This window comes from Chlorocebus sabaeus, chromosome 6, assembly GCF_047675955.1.
Source record: "Chlorocebus sabaeus isolate Y175 chromosome 6, mChlSab1.0.hap1, whole genome shotgun sequence".
NCBI classification, from domain to species: domain Eukaryota; kingdom Metazoa; phylum Chordata; class Mammalia; order Primates; family Cercopithecidae; genus Chlorocebus; species Chlorocebus sabaeus.
The window spans coordinates 6,547,922-6,568,872 of NC_132909.1; the positions used below are offsets into that span (position 1 = coordinate 6,547,922).

Genomic DNA, 20,951 nt, shown 5'->3' on the forward strand with positions numbered 1-20,951 from the left:
ATGCTTAATATTTCAGAAAAACAGTTATTTCTTTGCAATAGAAGACTACAAATGAGCTTCCACAAGATCAGAGGATTATGGGGTTAATCTTGATGGTGTGCGTGGGTGTGAACGCGCTGTCCTGCCAACTGTCTCAACTTCCCTGCCTCCCTTACCTCTGTCTGTGTTTCCGGTCTCCATCCCTCACGACTCCTTCTCTGCCTTTCACTGCTTCCCTCTGATTCCTCTCACCACAGTACTTGCTCCTTTCTTTACCTTGACCCTTGGAGGGAGCAGGGGCCTGGACACCTGGATTTCTTGACCCTTGATGTTGAGAGCATTGAACCTCTGCATCCCACAGGGACTGAGTTTGAGAAATACAGTCAGGTACATGAGTTTCTAAACAGACCCAGCCCACTGTCCTAATGCCATTAAAGCAGACAATATATTGATGTACTCTTGGGGTCATCAGAAGTTCTGATTTCCTATTTCCTCTTACCCAGCTGATTTCAGTTCCTTTACCCCTCCTCCTGTTCCTTGGGGTATGTTTTGCTGAGATCATTAGAGCCTGAGTCACTCTCCCCAGAAGACCCAGACCTAGAACTACCCAGAGCAAAACCACAGCTGGTGGACAGTCCGGGTAAGAATCAAATTCTGGGGGACTGGGTTGCTTGGCATAGACACACTTAATACACTGGTGAACACAATAGACTCTCTGGTTGAAGAAGGATGTGGAGCTGAAGAATAATTTTTTTAAAGAGGTTCTAGACAGGCCGGGCACGGTGACTCATGCCTGTAATCCCAGCACTTTGGGAGGCCAAGACAGGTGGATAACTTGAGGTCAGGAGTTCAAGACCAGCCTGGCCAACATGTCGAAACCTTACCTCTATTAAAAATACGAAAATTAGCACAGTGTGGTGGTGGCCGTCTGTAATTCAAGCTACTTGGGAGGCTGAGGCAGGAGAATTGCTTGAATATGGGAGCCGGAGGTTGCAGTGAGCTCAGATTGCCCCAATGCACTCCAGCCTGGGTGACAGAGTGAGACTCCATCTCAAATAAATAAATAAACAAATAGGCTTTAGACTTTATTGGGTTCTTGATGGGAATAATGGAATATAGAGACAGTATGATGTTGCAGGGGAGAGAGGGGATAAGCGAAGGAGGGAAGTTCTTGAGTAAACGGGGGAATGAGTTTTGCGGGACCAGTAGAGGGTAGTTCTTGGATGGGAACAGTTGTTTTCTGGTCACTGAGGTGAAGGCAGAGAACAGTGATGCAGGAGCCGGCAGGAGGAGAATCTGGTGGGGGAAGAGGCAAGAGCATCAGCTTGAGGGCATGAGTCGGGGTGGGAAAGGATGTTTGGTTTGAAGCTTTCAGGAGAAAGCAAAAGAGCCCTCATGATTTTGATGGGCCATGGGGAAATGAGTGTTATACAGAAGCAGTCACCTTTCAGATCAGTGATGAGTCTCCACATGAAGACACTGGTTCTGCGTGGTGCGTGGGACCCAGCGGCAGAATACAGCCCTGCCCTCTCATGAATTTGCAGACATTGGCTGGTCATTTCTCATCAAGCTCCTAGTTTCCTCTTCTGTCACACAGTGATGATGATGTGTAATCAATGCTGTGCTTGTTGAGATCAGAGGCAAGAAAGTTGAGGATGTGGTACAATGATTGCCAAGTATAAAGTGCTTCATCGACGGCGGCCACCATGGTCTGTGTTCATTGCAAATCACAGGATTTCTCCCTTGAACCATAATTGGACAAAATTGCACAGGTTTTCCTCTCTGGTATGTTCTGGCTCATTATTGCAGAATCTTCCTCATTCATTGCAACAATCTTCTGAACTGGTTGCCTTAGAGATTCTTGAAGACAAACAGTCCTCAGGGTATTTTGGTGGTTGGATGGGTGGTAGGGGAGGGAGACATCTCTGAGTTATTTCTGAGATTGTAGAGTATCAAAGTTCATTAGAAATGTGAGCCAAATACGTAATTTCAAAGTGTCAAGTAGGCGGTTTAAAAAGATGGAGAGAAACAAGTGACCTTAATTTTAATAAAATATCTAAGGTAAACTTACATAGCCAAATTATTATCATTTTAACATGTAGTCAATATAAAAACTATTAATGAGATGGTCACAATATTTTTTTCATACGAAGTCTTTGAAATCTGATGGGTATTTTATTCCTGCAGCCCATCTCCAGTTGGACTAACCACATTTCACGTGCTTAAAAACCCCATGTGGTGAGTGACTAGTGTATTAGACAGCTCTTCTGTGCCGGTAGCGTGGCAAGGCAGAGGCAGAAAGAGACTTTTGCTGGAATTTGACAGCCTGGGTTTTTGGTTGGCTTTAAGGAATTAACTGAAATGCTCTAAGTCTCACTTTCCTCATCTGAAAAATGGGTACCATAAAGAAAGTGACCCTTATAGTAACACTTTGGAGGAAGCCTCCTGCAAGCATTAGAAGAGAAGATCAGGCCAGGCACAGTGGCTCACACCTGTAATCCTAGCACTTTGGGAGGCTGAGGCAGGTGGATTGCCTGAGCTCTGGAGTTTGAGACCAGCCTGGGCAGCATGATGAAACGACATGTCTACTAAAATACAATTTAAAAAAAATTAGCCAGGCATGGTGGTGTGCACCTGTAATCCCAGCTACTCAGGAGGCTGAGACAGGAGAATCGCTTGAACCTGGGAGGCGGAGGTTGCAGTGAGTTGAGATCATGCCACTGCACTCCAGCCTGGGTGATAGAGAGAGACTCCATCTCAAAAAAAAAAAAAAAAGAGAAGACCAGCTCTTGGCAAGAACCTGACATGCACTTTGCATACCTGATCTAATGAAATGTCATACCCAATACGTATTTAGACTATTATTTCTATCACGGTCTTCTGCATCCCCAAGAGTGCTGAGCCCATCCAATGGATGGAGAAGCACCTCCCATCCATCTGGCCAAGGTAACCGCAGAGACAAGAGTGGAAACGGAGTCTGTTGTTCTGACTTCTTGTAGCATAGAATCCATTGGATATAATACTTGATTATCCATCGTTTATTATCATTCACGGATCCATTTGGCCTATCTTGGAAAACTAACCAAATACTATGCCTTGCCTCCCATGATGAGAGAGGAAAGGGAGATTTCATGACCTTAAAGAGAGAGAGGGAGCAGAATTTGGAGTGGAGAAATTGCATATCTTTTTTTTTTTGAAATGGAGTCTCGCTGTGTCACCCAGGCTAGAGTGCAATGGCGCAATCTCTGCTCACTGCAATCTCCACCTCCCAGGTTCAAGTGATTCTCCTGCCTCAGCCTCCGGAGTAACTGGGACTACAAGCGCCCGCCGCCATGCCTGGCTAATTTTTGTATTTTTAGTAGAGACGGGGCTTCACCATGTTGGCCAGGCTGGTCTCGAACTGCTGACCTCGTGATCCGCCCGCCTTAGCCTCCCAAAGTACTGAGATTACAGGCGTGAGCCACTGGGCCCGGCCAAGAAGTTGCATATCTTATAGTTCTTATGCAGAGTCATGGGTGAGAGAAAGTCTTAGTCCACGTTTGCATGGCACTAGGTCACTGTAGCTGTCACCCACTGATTTTCTGATATCATACATTGTTATTTTTTCTTTATTAAATTGATGGTAAAATACACATAACAAAAAGGTAACCATTTTAAGCTGGGCACAGTGGCTCACGCCTATAATCTCAGCACTTTGGCAGGCCAAGGTGGGCAGATCACCTGAGGTCAAGGAGTTTGAGACTAGGCTGACCAACATGGTGAAGCCCCATCTCTACAAAAATATAAAAATTAACCAGGCATAGTGGCAAGTGCCTGTAATTCCAGCTACTCAGGAGCCTGAGGCAGGAGAATCGCTTAAACACGGGAGGTGGAGGTTGCAGTCAGCCAAGATTGCACCACTGCACTCCAGCCTGGGTGACAGAGCAAGACCATGTCTCAAACAACAACAAAAAAGTTAATCATTTAAATGTACAGTTCAATGGCATTAAGTACATTTACAGTGTGTTGCAACCATAACCATTATCTAGTTCCAGAACTTTTTTATCACACCAAACAAAAACTGCATAAGCATTAAGCAATAATTCCCCACCTCCTACTTTCCCTAGTCCCTGGCAATCACTAATCCACATTCGGTCTCTGTGAGTTGGCTACTCTGGATATTTCATGCAAGTGGAATCATACAATATGTGACTGGTGTTGTCTTCCTTCTTTCTCTCCTTCCTTCTTTCTTCCTTCTTTCCTTCCTTTCTTTTTTCTTTCATTTTAGAGACAGGGTCTCGCTTTGTTGCCCAGGCTGGAGTGCAGTGGCTCAATCATAGCACACTGTTAACCTTGAATTCCTGGGCTCAAATGAGCCTCCCATCTCACCCTTCTGAGTAGCTAGGACTACAGGTGTGTGCCACCACATCCAGCTAACTTAATTTGATTTAATATTTTTGTTTTGTAGAGATGAGGATCTTGCTGTGTGACTCAGGCTGATCATGAACTCCTGAGCTCAAGCAATCCTCCTACCTCAGCTTCCCAAAGCTCTGGGATGACAGGTGTGAGCCACCACATCCAGCCCTCTTTTGTTTAGCGTCATGTTTTCAAGGTTCATCCACATTGTAGCGTATATCAGTGCTTCATTCTTTCTTACGGCTGAATAATATTCCATTGGATGGATAAACCACATTTTGTTTATCCATTCATCTGTTGATGGACATCTGGGTTGTTTCTACCTTTTGGCTATAGTGAGGAGTGTCTCTATGAACATTTTTGTTTGAATACATGTTTTCTCTGTACATCTTTGGCCCCATATTCTCCTCTTGGAGGTCAAGGACCCTATTTCCTTAGCCATTTAATCTCCCTGTTAGGGGCTCGCATGTTAGCAATTATGAGGATGTGTCATAAGATGCAATCTTGGCCACGCACGGTGGCTCAGGTCTATAATCCCGGCACTCTGGGAGGCTGCGGCAGGTGGATCACCTGAGGTCGGCAGTTCAAGACCAGCCTGGCCAACATGGCAAAACCCCACTTCTACTAAATATATAAAAATTAGCTGGGTGTGAGGTGGTGCACACCTGTAGTCCCAGCTACTCAGGACACTGAGGCAGGAGAATCGCTTGAACCCAGTAGGCAGAGGTTGCAGTGAGAGATCATGCCACTGCACTCCAGCCTGGGTGACAGAGCAATATTCCATCACTAAAAAAAAAAAAAGAAGGAAGGAAGGAAGGAAGGAAGGAAGGAAGGAAGGAAAGAGAGAGAGAGAGAGAGAAAGAAAGAGAAAGAAAGAAAGAAGAAAGAAAGAAAGAAAGAGAGAGAGAGAGAGAGAGGGAGGGAGGGAGGGAGGGAGGGAAAGAAAAAGATGTAATCTTGCCTAACAGGTACAATAAAAGATTGCCAATGTATACATGTGGACATGTGTAAGGGACAGTGGTGAAGATGTTCCAGCTGTTGTGGGAGCTCTAGGGGAAGGTGAGAAAGCTATCAGTGGGAAAACTGGCAGGGGCAGAAATGAGGGGATGGGGAAATGGTGCGGAGGATCGTAACTGAGGAATGACCATGACTGCACTATTTCAGGAGTGGACAAAATGGAGACAAATTCCTCTCTCCCCACGAACATCTCTGGAGGGCCACCTGCTGTAGCTGCTGGCTATCTCTTCCTGGATATCTTCACTTATCTGGTATTTGCAGTCACCTTTGTCCTTGGGGTCCTGGGCAACGGGCTTGTGATCTGGGTGGCTGGATTCCGGATGACACACACAGTCACCACCATCAGTTACCTGAACCTGGCTGTGGCTGACTTCTGTTTCACCTCCACTTTGCCGTTCTTAGTGGTTGTGAAGGTCATGGGAGGACATTGGCCTTTCGGTTGGTTCCTGTGCAAATTCATCTTTAGCATAGTGGATATCAACTTGTTTGGCAGTGTCTTCCTGATCGCCCTCATTGCTCTGGACCGCTGTATTTGTGTCCTGCATCCAGTCTGGACCCAGAACCACCGCACCGTGAGCCTGGCCAAGAAGGTGATCATCGGGCCCTGGGTGATGGCTCTGCTCCTCACATTGCCAGTTATCATTCGTGTGACTACAGTACCTGGTAAACTCGGGCCAGGGACAGTAGGCTGCACTTTTGACTTTTCACCCTGGACCAACGACCCTGTGGAGAAGACGAAGGTGAGGATTGCCATGTTGACGGTGAGAGGCATCATCCGGTTCATCATTGGCTTCAGCGTGCCCATGTCCATCGTCTTTGTCAGTTATGGGCTTATCGCCACCAAGATCCACAAGCAAGGCTTAATTAAGTCCAGTCGTCCCTTGCGGGTCCTCTCCTTTGTCGTAGCTGCCTTTTTTCTCTGCTGGTTCCCATATCAGGTGGTGGCCTTCATAGCCACAGTCAGACTCCATAACATATCACAAGGCCTGTCCAAAGAACTTAGAATTGCAGTGGATGTGACAAGTGCCCTGGCCTTCTTCAACAGCTGCCTCAACCCGATGCTCTATGTCTTCATGGGCCAGGACTTCCGCGAGAGGCTGATACACTCCCTGCCCACCAGTCTGGAGAGAGCCCTAACCGAGGACTCAGCCCAAACCAGTGACACAGCCACCAATTCTACTTTACCTTCTGCAGAGGTGCAGTTACAGGCGAAGTGAGGAGGGAGCCAGGGGACACTTTCGAGCTCCCAGCTCCAGCTTCGTCTCACCTTGGGTTAGGCTGAGCCACAGGCATTTCCTGCTTATTTTAGGGTTACCCACTCATCAGAAAAAAAAGCCTTTATGTCCCCTGATTTCGGGAGAATAAACAGATATGAGTTTATTATTGACTTCTTTTTTGATTTTGGACCTCAGCCTTGGGTGGTCAGGATGGGAAATGGTAGGAAGAAGCTGTCATCTGCATCCTAGTTTGCCTGAAATGAACCCAAATATACCCATCATGATTAGTCCTGAATTATGAGTAGTGAATGATACCCTCATTCTGGCATAATGCTGAGTAGTGTCCACTTCCATTCTGAAAAGTGCCCTGCTATGAAAAATAAATTATGTAGTCATCCTAGGTAAATGAAGGAGGAGGGAGAAGTGTGAAAGAGTATGGCTAAAATCAGGCAAGATATACAAGAAAATACTTCATATATGCCAAGTCCGGTGGCTCACACCTGTAATCCCAGCACTTTGGGAGGCCGAGGCAGGCAGATCACCAGAGGTCAGGAGTTCGAGAACAGCCTGGCCAACATGGTGAAACCCTGTCTCTACTAAAAATACAAAAATTAGCTGGGCGTAGTGGCAGGCTCCTGTAATCCCAGCTATTCAGGAGACTGAGGCAGGAAAATCACTTGAACCCGGAAGGCAGAGGCTGTAGTGAGCCAAGAAAACGCCACTGTACTCCAGCCTGGGTGACAGAGTGAGACTTCGGCTCAAAAAAAAAAAAAAAAAGAAAAAAAAAAAGAAAATACTTTATATAAAGTCCTCAGCCTTTATTGGTCAACAACTCAGTAAAAATATAAAGTTATGGAGATGTCAGTTGAAGACCCCTCATCCCCTTGAGGTCTACCTGATTGCCTAATCTTTTACACCATAAATTTTGGGAAACAGATTGTCCTCCCCACAAGGGAGGGCCCCCAGAGCCTGTGATTTTACCTGTGGCTCTAAGTCTTGCTTCAACTGAGTTAGTCCAATTCATACAATGTCTGGTGGTTGCTGCCCTGAATGAAATTAACCCAGAGAGGAACTCAGACATTTCCCTCAATTTCCTGAAAAGCTACCTGCACAAGGTATTTAAATATGAAACACGCTTTACAGAAAGAAGCTTGGCAATGTGAGAGTAGGCAACTGGCCAGCAACAGACAAACATGAAAGCTTTCCGTTGAACTTAAGACATCCTTTTAAAAGTCCACCCTCCCTCCTATCTCCTCACCTTCAGATTTCTGCTTTTTTTTTTTTTTTAAAACGCGGAGAAATTTAGCCATCTTACCCTTGACTCTGACTCTATCCCTCAGGTCTCCTTTCCCAACTCAAGTCATTTATCAATAATAGCATCCTCCTTAAGAAGATTTCTGGTGCCAGCTCTTTTTTTTTTTGAGACAGAGTCTCACTCTGTCACCCAGGTTGGAGTGCAGTGGCACAATCTCAGCTCACTGCAACCTCTGCCTCCTGGGTTCAAGTGATTCTCCTGCCTCAGCCTCCAGGGTAGCTGGGACTACAGGCACACGCCACCATGCCCAGCTAAATTTTTTGTATTTTTAGTAGAGACGGGGTTTTGCCATATTGGCCAGACTGGTTTTGAACTCCTGACCTTGTGATCTGCCCGCCTCGGCCTCCCAAACTGCTGGGACTACAGGTGTGAGCCACAGCACCCCATCAAGAAGATTTCTGTTGCCAGCTCTTGAAGCAATCATTTAATTACCATTACAGACATCTATTTAATTTAATTTAATTTTATTTATTTTATTTTATTTTATTTTATTTTATTTTATTTTAAGACAGAGTTTCACTCTTGTTGCCCAGGCTAGAGTGCAATGGCGTGATCTCGGCTCCCTGCAACCTCCACCTACAGGGTTCAAGCGATTCGCCTGCCTCAGCCTCCAGAGTAGCTGGGATTACAGGCATGCATCACACCCGACTCATTTTGTATTTTTAGTAGAGACAGAGTTTCTCCATGTTGGTCAGGCTGGTCTCAAACTCCCTACCTCAGATGACCTGCCCACCTCAGCCTCCCAGAGTGTTGGGATTACAGGCATGAGCCACCGCGCCCAGCCATCATTTTATTATAAATAAGAAACAGAAGAGAAAAGGAGAATGAATGGAAAGAAGAGAGATGAAGGAGTGGCCTGGAGCATCCAAAGTTAACCTACAGCAGAACCTGTCTTTGGGTGAGGAGCTGGGTGATGAGGGCTGATTTCATTCCAGTGCAAGGGGAGATTCCTGAGTTTTGATGACATGATGTGGTCCTTGGGAATCTAGCTCATCTCTGGACTCCCATGATGGTTTTTTCTGCATACCCCCACACCCCCCATGAAGCTCTGCAAGCTTTACTCATCAGCATCTAATGCATTTATTTAATCTATGCCACTGACCCCAGAGCTTCTGGAGGGCATTGTGTTATCCTTGCCTTCCCCCTGCATACAAAAGGCTTCAATAAAGGATGGTTTAACTAAACTTTTTGCTTCTGTACCTCTTTTATAATTAACCAGGATACTTGCAAATCCAGGAACCCCTTAGGTCACCAACTCCAGGAAGTCAGCGAGTTCTTCCTATGTTGACACATGGAGAAATTGAGGCCTAGAAGGACAGTGCAGTAAAATAGGACCCTGCTACAAAGTTAGGGGGCACCGCCTTCGTATGAGACCACCCTTGCTTCTGACACCAACCGCAAATTTGCAGAATCTCCAGAACACCCTCCGGCTGGATCATTTGCTAGAAAGAGTCACAGAGAGAGAACGGAGCAGAGGATTTAAACAGAGAAGAAGTGAGAGATGATGAAGCCCCAGATTGCAAGGGTGGGGGGGAGAGAAGCTACCAGATAATGTTCTGGTTCCTCTAAGGTCTAGACACACTGTCTGCAGTTGGCTTCCTTTAAATTCCCTTGTGTTCTTCCAGCAAGCAGGTTTAACTTAAGCCAGTTTGACTGAGTTTCGACAACTCACAACTCAACCATCCATTCCTAAGCTACCTATAATAATCGTCAGGATGAATCAACCACAGGGTGGTTCCTGTGACTGAGGCTGAGCAAGAGAATGGGGAGAGACATGGCTTGCGGGGGATGGGTATTACCCTTCAGATCACTTACTGGGGGAGCTCCTGGTCTTGCATGAACCAGCAAACAGAGAAGAGGCAATGGCCTATGATGTGGTCAAAGAACAAGAATAAATGATAGCCCCGGTTGGCTCCCAAATCCTAACAATATCCAGCTCACCCTGAATGGTGCCTCTATGGGGGAAAGAAATCCCTCTTGTAGAATTTAGACATTAAGAATAGAGACGATCCTAACAAGTTGCCTGGGCAACAGAGCGAGACTCCAGCCCCCAAAAAAATATAAACTAAAAAATAAAATAAAAACTGGTACTGGATTTTGCAAGAAATAGCAAGTCACCCTGAAGTTATAATTGTGTGGTATTTACAATAAAGAGAATTTTAGATTATATTATTATTCTTTGTAAAGTGTGTGGTACGTATCTTTATAATCAGTACAATTACAAAATTTATTGTAAACATATGTGTTTATACACAGACATACATTTTTCCCCTTGGAGAGCCAGTTGTTAAACATTTACCGGCACATCACAGTGTAGTCGTGTTCAGATCCCAGCTGTCACTACTTGTGTGACCTCAGACAAGTCATTTCCCTCTTTGAATGTCAATTTTCTCTTCTTTAACATGGGAGCAGTAATAGCTACCTGAGGGAATCTTTTGGTTGGAGCTCATGAAGATGAGACAGGAAGCACAGAGCTGAGCATCTGTATCACAGCTGGCCAGGCACAGTGGCTCACGCCTGTAACCCCAACACTTCAGGCCAAAGCAGGCGGATCACTTGAGCCCAGGAGTTCCAGACCAGCCTGGGCAACATGGCAAAGCCGTGTCTCTACAGAAATAAAAAAATAAAAAACACAAAAATCAGTCAGGATTGGTGGCGCACACTTGTAGTCCCAGCTACTCAGGAGGCTGAGGCAGGAGGATCGAGGCTGGGCCTGGGAGGTCGAGGCTGCAGTGAGTCATGATCGTGCCAATGAACTCTAGCCTGGGCAGTAAGAGCAAGACCCTGTCTCAAAGTAAAATAAAATAAAAACATATAGATCATGGCCACCATCAACATTATGACCATTTCCACTTGCTGGAGACAGGGTTGTTTTCTCTGTCCTCTGCAACCACAGTGAGGTGACACTTCCTGTATGACCCACCCTCTCCCACCCTCATAGTCTTTTTTGCCCCTTACACCTCCCTTTGTCAAGCAACAGAAGTAGGGGGGTCATTTAGTAGGCATCACTCTGAAGTCCCTGCACCTGGGGTTAGGGGAGAGGAAATGCTCCCCTAGTGATCCGCTCGATCGTATGTACCTTAGAAGAGCATGCATGAGCCTCCCCAGGGCACACAGCGGGAGCTTGTTCACCGTACGCTCCATATGTGCCCTGCACTGGGCTGGCTTGTTAGTTTGTTAGGGTGCTGTAACTCATTACCACAAACCAAGTGACTTCAAACCACAGAAATGGACTGTCTCACAGTACTGGAGGCCAGAAGTCTGAAATTAAAGCATCGGCAGGGTTGGCTCCTTTTGGAGGCTCTGGGGGAGACTCCCTTCCACGCCCCTCTCCTAGCTCCCGGTGGCGGCTGCCACCCTTAACATTCCTTGGTGTTAAGGATGTAATTTTGTCCTCCCCACAGCCTCCATTCCTACATTGAAGTCCTAACCCTCAGCCCCTCGGAACATGTCCTTATTTGGATACTGGATCATGGCAGATGTAATTATTTAAGTTAAGATGAGGTCATACTGGTCTAGGGTGGACCCATAGTCCAACATGACTGGTGTCCTTACGAAAAAGGGAAATTTGGACGCAGATGCACACACGGGAAGAACACCATGTGATGAGGGAGGCAGAGGTGGCAGTGATGCTTCCACAAGCCAAGGAACGCCACAGACTGTCAGCAAATCACCAAAGATTGTCAGTGTCAGGCACCAGAAGCAGTCAAACACAGTGGCTCATGCTTGTAATCTCAGCACTTTGGGAGGCTGAGGTAGGAGGATGGTTTGAGCCCAGGAGTTTGAGGCCAACCTGGGCAACATAGCAAGATCCCATCCTTACAAAATATTAAAAAGTGAGCAGGGTGTGGTGGTGCACACCTATGGTCCCAGCTACTTGGGAGGCTGAGGCAGGAGGATCACTTGAGCCCAGGAGTTCCAGGTTGTGGTGAGCTATGATCACACCACTGTACTCCAGCCTGGTGACAGACCAACACCCTGTCTAAAAAATAAAAATAGGCCGGGCACTGTGACTCACACCTGTACTCCCAGCACTTTGGGAGGCCGAGACAGGCGGATCAACAGAGGTCAGGAGTTTGAGACCAGCCTGGTCAACATGGAGAAACCCCGTCTCTACTAAAAATACAAAAATTAGCAAGGTGTGGTGGCATGTGCCTGTAATCTCAGCTACTCAGGAGGCTAAGGCAGGAGAATGGCTTGAATCCGGGAGGTGGAGGTTACAGTGAGCCGAAATTGAGCCACTGTACTCCAGCCTGGGCGACAGAGCGAGACTTCCTCTCAAAAATAAATAAATAAATAAAAATAAAAATAAAAAACAAGCTAACCAGGTGAGGTGTCTCCCACCTATAGTCTCAGCTACTTGGGAGGCTGAGGCGGGAGGATTGCTCGAGCCCAGCAGTTCAAGGCTAACCTGGCAATGTAATGAGACCTCATCTCTACCAAAAAAAAAAAAAAAATGTTAATTAGCTGAGCATGGTGGCCTGCGCCTGTAGTCCCAGCTATTTGGGAGACTGAGATGGGAGGTCGGCTAACGCCTGAGAGGCAGAAGTTGCAAAGAGCTGATTGCGACTGGGTCAGTTCACTGGCTCAGAGGCTAGTGGGCGGTGAGCCGACTGTACTCCATCTTGGGCAGCACAGAAAGAACCTGTCTCAAAGAAAGAAAAAAAAAAAACACCAGAATCTAGGCAAGAGGCATAGAATAGATTCTGCCTCACAACTCTCAGAAGAAACCAAGCCTGCTGGAACATCCTGATCCTGGACTTCTAGCTGGCAAAACTTTGAGAGAGTAAATTTCTGTTGTTTAATCTGAGTTTGTGTCACAGCCGGCCCTTTATACTTCTGGTTTCTACGTGTAAGGATTCAACCAATCACGAATAAAAAATATTTGAAAAAAGTAATAAAAAATAATACAAATTAAAAAAAAAAAAACCTCTCTCATTCACTTTGTATTAGGTATCATAAGTAAGCTAGAGATGGTTTAAAGTATATGGGAGCACTTTGGGAGGCCGAGGCCGGCAGATCACTTGAGGTCAGGAGTTTGAGACCAGCCTGGCCAACATGGCAAAATCCCGTCTCTACTAAAAACACAAAAAATAACCGGGCATGGTGGCGGGTGCCTGTAATCCCAGCTTCTCAGGAGACTGAGGCAGGAGAATCGCTTGAACCCGGTGGGCAGAGCTGAGATTGCGCCACCGCATTCCAGTCTGGGTGACACAGCAAGACTCTATCTGAAACAAATAATAATAATAAACAAACAAAAATAAAGTCTGTGGGAGGATGTGCATAGGTTATGTGCAAATACTGTACCATTTTATGGAAGTGTCTTGAACTCATCTGTGCATTTTAGTATCCACAGGGTCTTGGAAGCAATCCCCAGAGAATACTGAGGGGCAGCTGTATTTTTTATTACAGAAGTCTTAGAAAATGAGTACACTTAGCTTGTGATACATCACTCCAATCTCCGCCTATGTCTCTGCAGCACTTTCTTTATCTTTTTGATGTAGGGTCTCCCTCTGTCACCCAGGCTGGAGTGCAGTGGTACAATCATAGCTCACTGCCACCTCGATCTCCTGGGCTCAAGTGATCCTCCCACCTGAGCCCTTCAAGTAACTGGAACTGTAAGCCTACGCCACCACATCCAGCTAATGTTAAAATTTTTTGTAGTGACGAGGTCTTACCGTGTTGCCAGGCTGCTCTCGAACCCCCTGGGGCTCCCACCTCTGCCTCCCAAAGTGCTGGGATTACAGGCATTCAGTCTTATTATTTCACTTTGGGAGGCGTTTTTTTTTTTTGTTTGTTTTTTCCTCCTAATCAGATGGTTCTCAAACTCTATGTAAGAATTACCTGGGGCGTTTGTTTAAATCATTTCCACAGCCCTGAGCTCACAAAATCTGAAGAAATGACAGTGAAGACCAGTAGTCATCATGTTTAGCAAATGCACACAGATGATGTGGATGCTTTGGAGTCCATGGACCAGTTTTGCAGAATTATTGAACATACGATGACAAGAGCTGATAGCAGAGGCCGTGTCTCATGTGCTTTGGGGCAGCTTCCTTCATCTCTGTGTTCTCTCTCAACATTTGGAAAATGGAAATTATCACAAGGACCAGAAGGGCGTTGGCCAGGATGGTATCAGGATTGAAAAGTCAGATCTCATCTCAAAATCCTTCACTTCATGACACCTGCAAAAGCTGTTAAAACCCTGTATCCAAATAAGGTCACATCCTTAGGTTCCGCAGGTTGGGACTTAGATGTATCTTTTGGGGGTCACCTGTCAACCCCGCTGCATGTGGAACCAAGGACACCAAGGGACAGTTGTACTTTGTTATTACAGAAGCCTTAGAAAACGAATACATCTGGCTTGTGGGTGCATCACTACTGCAATCTCTGCCCCCGTCTTCACATCACCTTCTTCTCTGTGTTTGGCGTCTACCTTCCTCTGCCTCACTCATAAACACCTGCCATGGCGTTTGGGGCTGACCTTAAATCTAGGATATGCTCAAATCTTGAAATTCTTAACTTTACAACATTTGCAAAACTTCTCTTTCCAAATAATGTTACGGTCACAGCTTCTGGGGGTTAGGACATCCTCTTAAGTAATCCCCTCATGGGAAACCACGGCCGCGTTACTTCCTCTTCGTCTTACAGCATTCACTGGGAATGACAGCATTGTGGTTTTGAGCCTCTGGACTGCGGGTGCCTGCAGGCCAGGTCACAGAAAGGGGCCACTGGACTTCTGCAGCTCTGTGTTCTCTATCTGGAGCCCACAGGCGTGCCCCTTTGATGACACACTCTCTGTGCTGCACAGTGTGGCTGCTCACCAAACTGTTTGGAGCTTTCTGCTATGGCCCAGGTTAGAGGGTCTATTCGCCCCATGCTTGAGAGACTAGGAAGCCGGAGCCCAGGGATTAAGTGGATGCCAAACCGAGTTCCACTTCCTGCATCAACATGGGGAAGGGTTCTCCTTGTCTGCAGGTGGCTAAGGTGGAGGGGGAGGCTCAGAGTCAGGAGGTGGCTTGCACAAGGCTGCCTGCCTTGAAACCCAGGGGTGTCTCATGACAGAGTGTGGGCTCCTCCCAGCTCCAACCTGGCTTACTCCTCAGAGGAGAGGTGGGGTATCCAGGGAGGGTGAAGGGGTGGTGTATCCAGGGAAGCATCTCCCTGTTACCACCTGCATTAGTCTTGGAGACCTTCAGCCTCTACTCTTTCAGGAATGGCTAAACTCACCTCATATTCCAATGTGCCAGACAGACTCTGTCTCTTAATCTTGAGGGCTCTCCTATGAAGGACAAATTGAGACAGTCCCATTTTACAGACGACAAAAGAGAGGCTCAGAGGAATGAAATGGCTCCATGCCAAGAACAGGTCACTAACTGATGGAATAAGTGTTCGGGTCCCCTCAACTTCATTGTTGAAATCCTAATCCCCAAGGAGGTCGAGGCTGCAGTGAACAGTGACTGCACCACTGCATTCCAGCCTGGACCACAGAGTGAAAACTTGTCTAAAAATAAATAAATATATATTTGTTTTCTGCCCCTAATTTCTAGCACAGAGCTCCTAAAATTCTTGTAACTTCCTGAGTGAGGAGGTGAGAAAAGCATATTTTGTTATTCATAATTAGCCCCTATCAGTCACACCTGAGTTTATACTAACGAGGCAGATCTGGGCGGATCGGGGATGGTTGCCAGAGAGACGAACCCTGTGATCCCAGTGGAATTTTTAGCCTCATGCCCCAAATTCCAAGAGGGGAGAGGGGCTGGAGATTGACTAACCACCAGTGGCCAATGATTTAATCAATCATGCTATAAAATAAAAATAAAATCCTAAGGCCCTCCCTCCACCTTACCACCACCACACTGACTCAACAAGACCCTTTCTTAGCCAAAGGGATCCCAGAGAAACCTAAAAACTGAGTTCCTGGCCGTGACTTGAAGGCGAGTGGGACATGCCTTCTTATGCCCCTTCCCTTTTGGAGTTTAGGAGGGACAGAAGACCAGCATTATAGGTAAAATAAGATTGACAAAACACTCTTTGTGATGATAACATACCAAATTACATACAAGACCTAAGGCAAGTGTTAAGTCACTTCTAAGGACCATCAATCTTGTTACACTGCATCCTTATCGTAAAACATTCTTTTTTGCAGACTCCAGGTTTTAAGCAGACCCTTACTCCTTTAACCACTGCAAATCAAAGAATCCCTGAATCCATCTGTAACCTGTAAGCCCGCCCCTCTTCAAGATATCCTGCATTTTCAGACCAAACCAATGTATGTCTTCCATGTATTGATTTACGACTTTGCCTGTAACTCCTTTCTCCCTAAAATGCATCAAATCAATTTTTACTTTAAGTTCTGGGATGCATGGGCAGAATGTGCAGGTCTGTTACGTGGGTATACATGTGCGATGGTGGTTTGTTGCACCCTCATCTAGGTTTTAAGCCCCGCATGCAGAGTCTAGGGCCCCAGTCCATCCTCCCTCAGATCCAGAAGTCCAGGTCCAGCCCCTCCTCCCTCAGATCCAGAAGTCCAGGTCTAACTCCTCCTCCCTCAGATCCAGAAGTCCAGGTCCATCCCCTCCTCCCTTAGTCCTGGGAGTCCAGGTCCAGCTCCTCCTTCCTCAGACCAGGGAGTTCAGACCCCAGCCACTCCTCCCTCAGACCCAGGAATCCAGGCTCTCAGATCTTAGTCTAAGCCCCTAGTTCCTCCTTCCTCTGTGACTGGCAGGGTATAGTCTAGTGACTTAATGCCTAATGCCTGTTTTCTGTTACCCAGCCACGCTGCCTGTGTGCTGTATCACTTGTCCCAGGAAACGACTCTTCTTTTGCCTCAGTTTCCCTATCTGGAAAATGAGTCTCCTCCTCTCTTGCTTCCCTGGAGGGTATAAACAGCTTTTACAAAAGGAAGCGCCTCCCTCCCTCTCCCTCTGTTTGGCTCTTACTGTCTCTATTTCTCTCCAGGGAAAGGGGCAGGAGAGGTGGTGGGTGCTGGGGTAGAAAGTGCCTTCCACTGGATACAGGCAGGGCCCTCCTCCTCCAGGCCTTTCTCTCCCTCCTCCCAGCTCTGGAAGTCCTACAGTTTCTCACAGAGGCACTGGCTAGAGGCAGAAGGTGGATGTACAGTCATCATTGCTGGCTAGGCTCCCTCCCTCCCTGGATTTCAGCAGAATCATGGAAGCCTAGGGGTTTCCCAGAATATGCGTGTGGGGGAGAAAAGGTTCCGTCTAACTCTAGCCCATCCAGGGCTCTGAGTTCCTGGAAGTCCAGAGGCAGTCTCTTTCCAGACTTGGGGTCTGTGCTGATGCTGGAGTCTTTTTTGTCTAAGGTCCCACCTCCCCGGAGTTCCTCAACGCATCCTCCCAGGACTGGCCACTCTGAGTGGTGTCCATAGAACTATTTTGTAGGGGTGGGGTGGGGGGGTCCCAGCTGCTGGGCCCTCTCTCCCCACTCTCCCCCACTTCTCTCCTCCCCGTCTTCCCTATCCTTCCCTCTCTCTCTCCTTCCTCCATTCTCCTCCTCTTCTGACCTTCCTCCCCCTCCTTCTCTCTTTCCCTCCCTCCTCTTCTCCTTCCTCCTTCTTCCCTCATCTCTCCTTCCCCTCCTTCCTTCCTCTCCAGTTTTTTTTTTTTCCCCAAACAGAGTCACTTTGTTGCCTAGGCTGGAGTGCGGTGGCGTGATCTCGGCTCACTGCAAACTCCACCTCCTGGGTTCAAGCGATTCTCCTGCCTCAGCCTCCTGAGTAGCTGGGACTACAGGCATACACCACCACGCCTGCCTAATTTTTGTATTTTTAGTAGAGACGGGGCTTCACCATGTTGGCCAGGCTGGTCTCGAACTCCTGACCTCAAGTGATCCACCTGCCTTGGCCTCCCAAAGTGCTGGGATTACAGGTGTGAGCCACCGTGTCTGGCTGCTCTCCTTTTTCTTTCCCCTCTCCATCTACCAATCTGACTTTCTATCCTGATCTCACATATTTGTTCAACACATATTTGTTGAGCACCTACCAGGTACTAGACACAGGTCCAGGCTCTGAGGAATGAGCCATGAACAAATCAGATAAAGACAGCTGCCTGTCTAGAGCTTGCATTCGAACCAGGAAGACACACATTGTACAAAAACGATACTAAATGTACCTTATGCAAGTTATATGTTATATAGGAAGGGGATCAATGCTATGGGGAAAAAGGAAAAGAGAAAGCAGAGGAGAGTAAAGCGGGTCAGGAATCCAGGGGTAGGGCAGGTTTCGCTGTTGAATAGATGGTCGCGGAAGCCAGCTTCTGTCTTTCCTCTCTCTCCCTACCTCCTTTTCTCCTCCGTCTCTAGTTATCTAGATCCCCGCAATGTGCATTTCCCTTCCCAACCCAGGACACCTAGCAAAGAAACCATCTACCTGGATTCAAGCATTTAATAAAACAAGGATCTCTTCAGGTTACTGCCCAGGAGCCCCTTGCCCTCAATGGTTCCCCAGGAGGTACTTGCCTGAGATGGAGCAAAGGGAAGAGCAACTGTAACCAGAACTAGCTGAGGTTAGGGGTTTGGCAAGTTAGCCCGCCATGTCTGTGTCCATCTCCCAGTCTTCTTGGTCCTGGATCCTCGGGGTCCTGCACCTCTGCCCAACCTTACTCACACTTCCTCTCTACCCTGGAAAAGCCCCAGGGATCTCTGATGCAACCCCACCACCCAGCGACTCATCCTGGCCCAGAGCCCCTGTCTCTCCCTCCAGTTTAGCCCTTGCTCAGACCGAGAGCTGATCCTGCCCCTCCCTTGCTCACAGCCCTTCCATGGCTCCCCAGTGCCACCAGAGCAGGTCTAGCCTCTGACTCCTGCATTCAAAACCCAACATGTTGCATGCTTTAAATAGCTTGACTTAGCCATTTCACAATGGATTATATATATAGAAAATGTCATGCTATATATCATAAATATGTATAACTGTTACTTAGTTAAAAAAAATTTTTTTTGAGACGGGAGGCCGGAGTGCAGTGGTGCAATATTGGCTCACTACAACCTCTGCCTCTTGTTCAAGTGACTCTCCCACCTCAGTCTCTTGAGTAGCTGGGATTACAGGTGCACGCCACCACACCCGACTAACTTTTGTATTTTTAGTATAGATGGAGTTTCACCATTTGGGACAGGCTGGTCTCAAACTCCTGACCTCAAGTGATCTTCCTGCCTTGGCCTCCCAAAGTGCTGGGATTACAGGCATGAGCCACTGTGCCTGGCCAAAAAAAATTTTTTAAACCCAAATGGGTAGACCTCACTAGGGACCCTCAAACCCCCACACCCTTGTTTCACTCACTATGCTTCACAGCATCAATCTGCCCTTACTTTTTTGACTGGTCACACCATTTCTTGCCTTGGATGCCCCTTTCTAGCCCCACCTTCCACCCCCACCCTGACCATGGCTAACTTCTCATCAGCCAGCATCACCTCCTCCAGGAAGCCCTCCCTGACTCTTGGGCTGGGTTGGTGCATCCTTGCACTGTTTTGTGGCCCTCTGTTTACACAGCTGTCTTCTCCACCAGATTGGCATCTCCCCAAGGGCAGGGCCCAGGGCTGAGTCATCTCTGTGTGCCTGGCATCGCCCAGCCCAGCCCCGTCCACCAGGGCTCAGGAGATGTCCCTAAAATGAATGAATGTTCTCTCCTCTGCCTTTGCTCCATTTTTGCCTTACCTCTCCCACCCTGTGCTCCTTCTGTCCAGGTATTCTGTAAGCTGTACCCTGAGGTTTCTTGATGATGGCTGAAATGCTGGGAAGGCCACTGTGGACCCAGGGCAGGAACTGGAGAACAGCCACCACAGGAGTGGGAGTTTCCAGGAGCCATGGGTGTTAGTGAGGGGTGTGGGGTCCCTACCTGTCTCTCCACCATCAGCCCCGGCCTCCTGTGGGAGTTTCCAGCTTCACTGCTCCGTCTTTCAGCACTTATCTGGGCTGCTTCCAGCCTTGGTCATCTCTTCCTGCAAGAAATTCTAGGGGCTGGACATGTAGGTCCAAGGGAGAAGGAAGCTGGGAGTTGAGACTCTTGGGTCTGAGGGAGGAGGGGCTGGGGGCCTGGATTCCTGGGCCTGAGGCAGGAGGGGCTGGGGGCCTGGACTCCTCGGTCTGAGGGAGGAGGGGATGGGGCTTGGGCCTGGACTCCTGGGTCTGAGGGAGAGGGGACTGGGGGCCTGGACTCCTGGGTCTGAGGCAGGAGGGGCTGGGGGCCTGGACTCTTGGGTCTGAGGGAGGAGGGAATGGGGGCCTAGACTCCTGGGTCTGAGGGAGGAGGGGATGGGGACTGGGCCTGGACTCCTGGGTCTGAGGGAGAGGGGACTAGGGGTCTAGACTTCTGGGTCTGAGGGAGGAGGGGCTGGGGGTCTAGACTTCTGGGTCTGAGGGAGGAGGGGCTGAGGGCCTGGACTCCTGGGTCTGAGGGAGGAGGGTCTGGGGGCCTGGGCTCCTGGGTCTGAGGGAGGAGGGGCTGGGGGTCTGGACTCCTGGGTCTGAGGGAGGAGGGGCTGAGGGCCTGGACTCCTGGGTCTGAGGGAGGAGGGGCTGGGGGTCTGGACTCCTGGGTCTGAGGGAGGAGGGTCTGGGAGACTGGGCTCCTAGGTCTGAGGGAGGAGGGTCTGGGGGCCTGGACTCCTAGGTCTGAGGGAGGAGGGTCTCGGGGCCTGGGCTCCCGGGTCTGAGGGAGGAGGGGCTGGGGGCCTGGACTCCCGGGTCTGAAGGAGGAGGGGCTGGGGTCTGGACTCCTGGGTCTGAGGGAGGAGGGGATGGGGGTCTGGACTCCTGGGTCTGAGGGAGGAGGGGCTGGGGTCTAGACTCCCGGGTCTGAAGGAGGAGGGGCTGGGAACCTGGACTCTTGGGTTTCAGAGGAGGGAACCTTTGAGAATTAAAGCCCTCGTTATCCTTCCTCATCTGCACTCTGGTTTTAGAAACATCTGGTTTTATACAGCTGCTCCACCCGAGCAGGGCGGGGTGGGGGCTGGGCAGCCAAATGCCCCACTTCTGGGGAGGGGCCTGTGCTGCCCCCTCCCACTGGGCGGAG

At 48.3% G+C, this 20,951-nt stretch overlaps 1 protein-coding gene across 1 annotated transcript; it reads left to right on the plus strand.

The window, feature by feature from the left end:
- The first annotated feature begins 508 nt into the window (after positions 1-508).
- Positions 509-6,771, plus strand: FPR1 (formyl peptide receptor 1). Its single transcript, XM_007997809.3, has 2 exons — positions 509-619; positions 5,539-6,771. The coding sequence occupies exon 2, from the start codon at positions 5,550-5,552 to the stop codon at positions 6,606-6,608; it is 1,059 nt and encodes a 352-aa protein (XP_007996000.1). The 5' UTR covers positions 509-619; positions 5,539-5,549; the 3' UTR covers positions 6,609-6,771.
- Positions 6,772-20,951: the final 14,180 nt, after the last annotated feature.

Bases quoted from the DNA above. Each gene is read 5' to 3' on its own strand.
- FPR1 (XM_007997809.3), top strand. From the start codon at position 5,550: ATGGAGACAAATTCCTCTCTCCCCACGAACATCTCTGGAGGGCCACCT.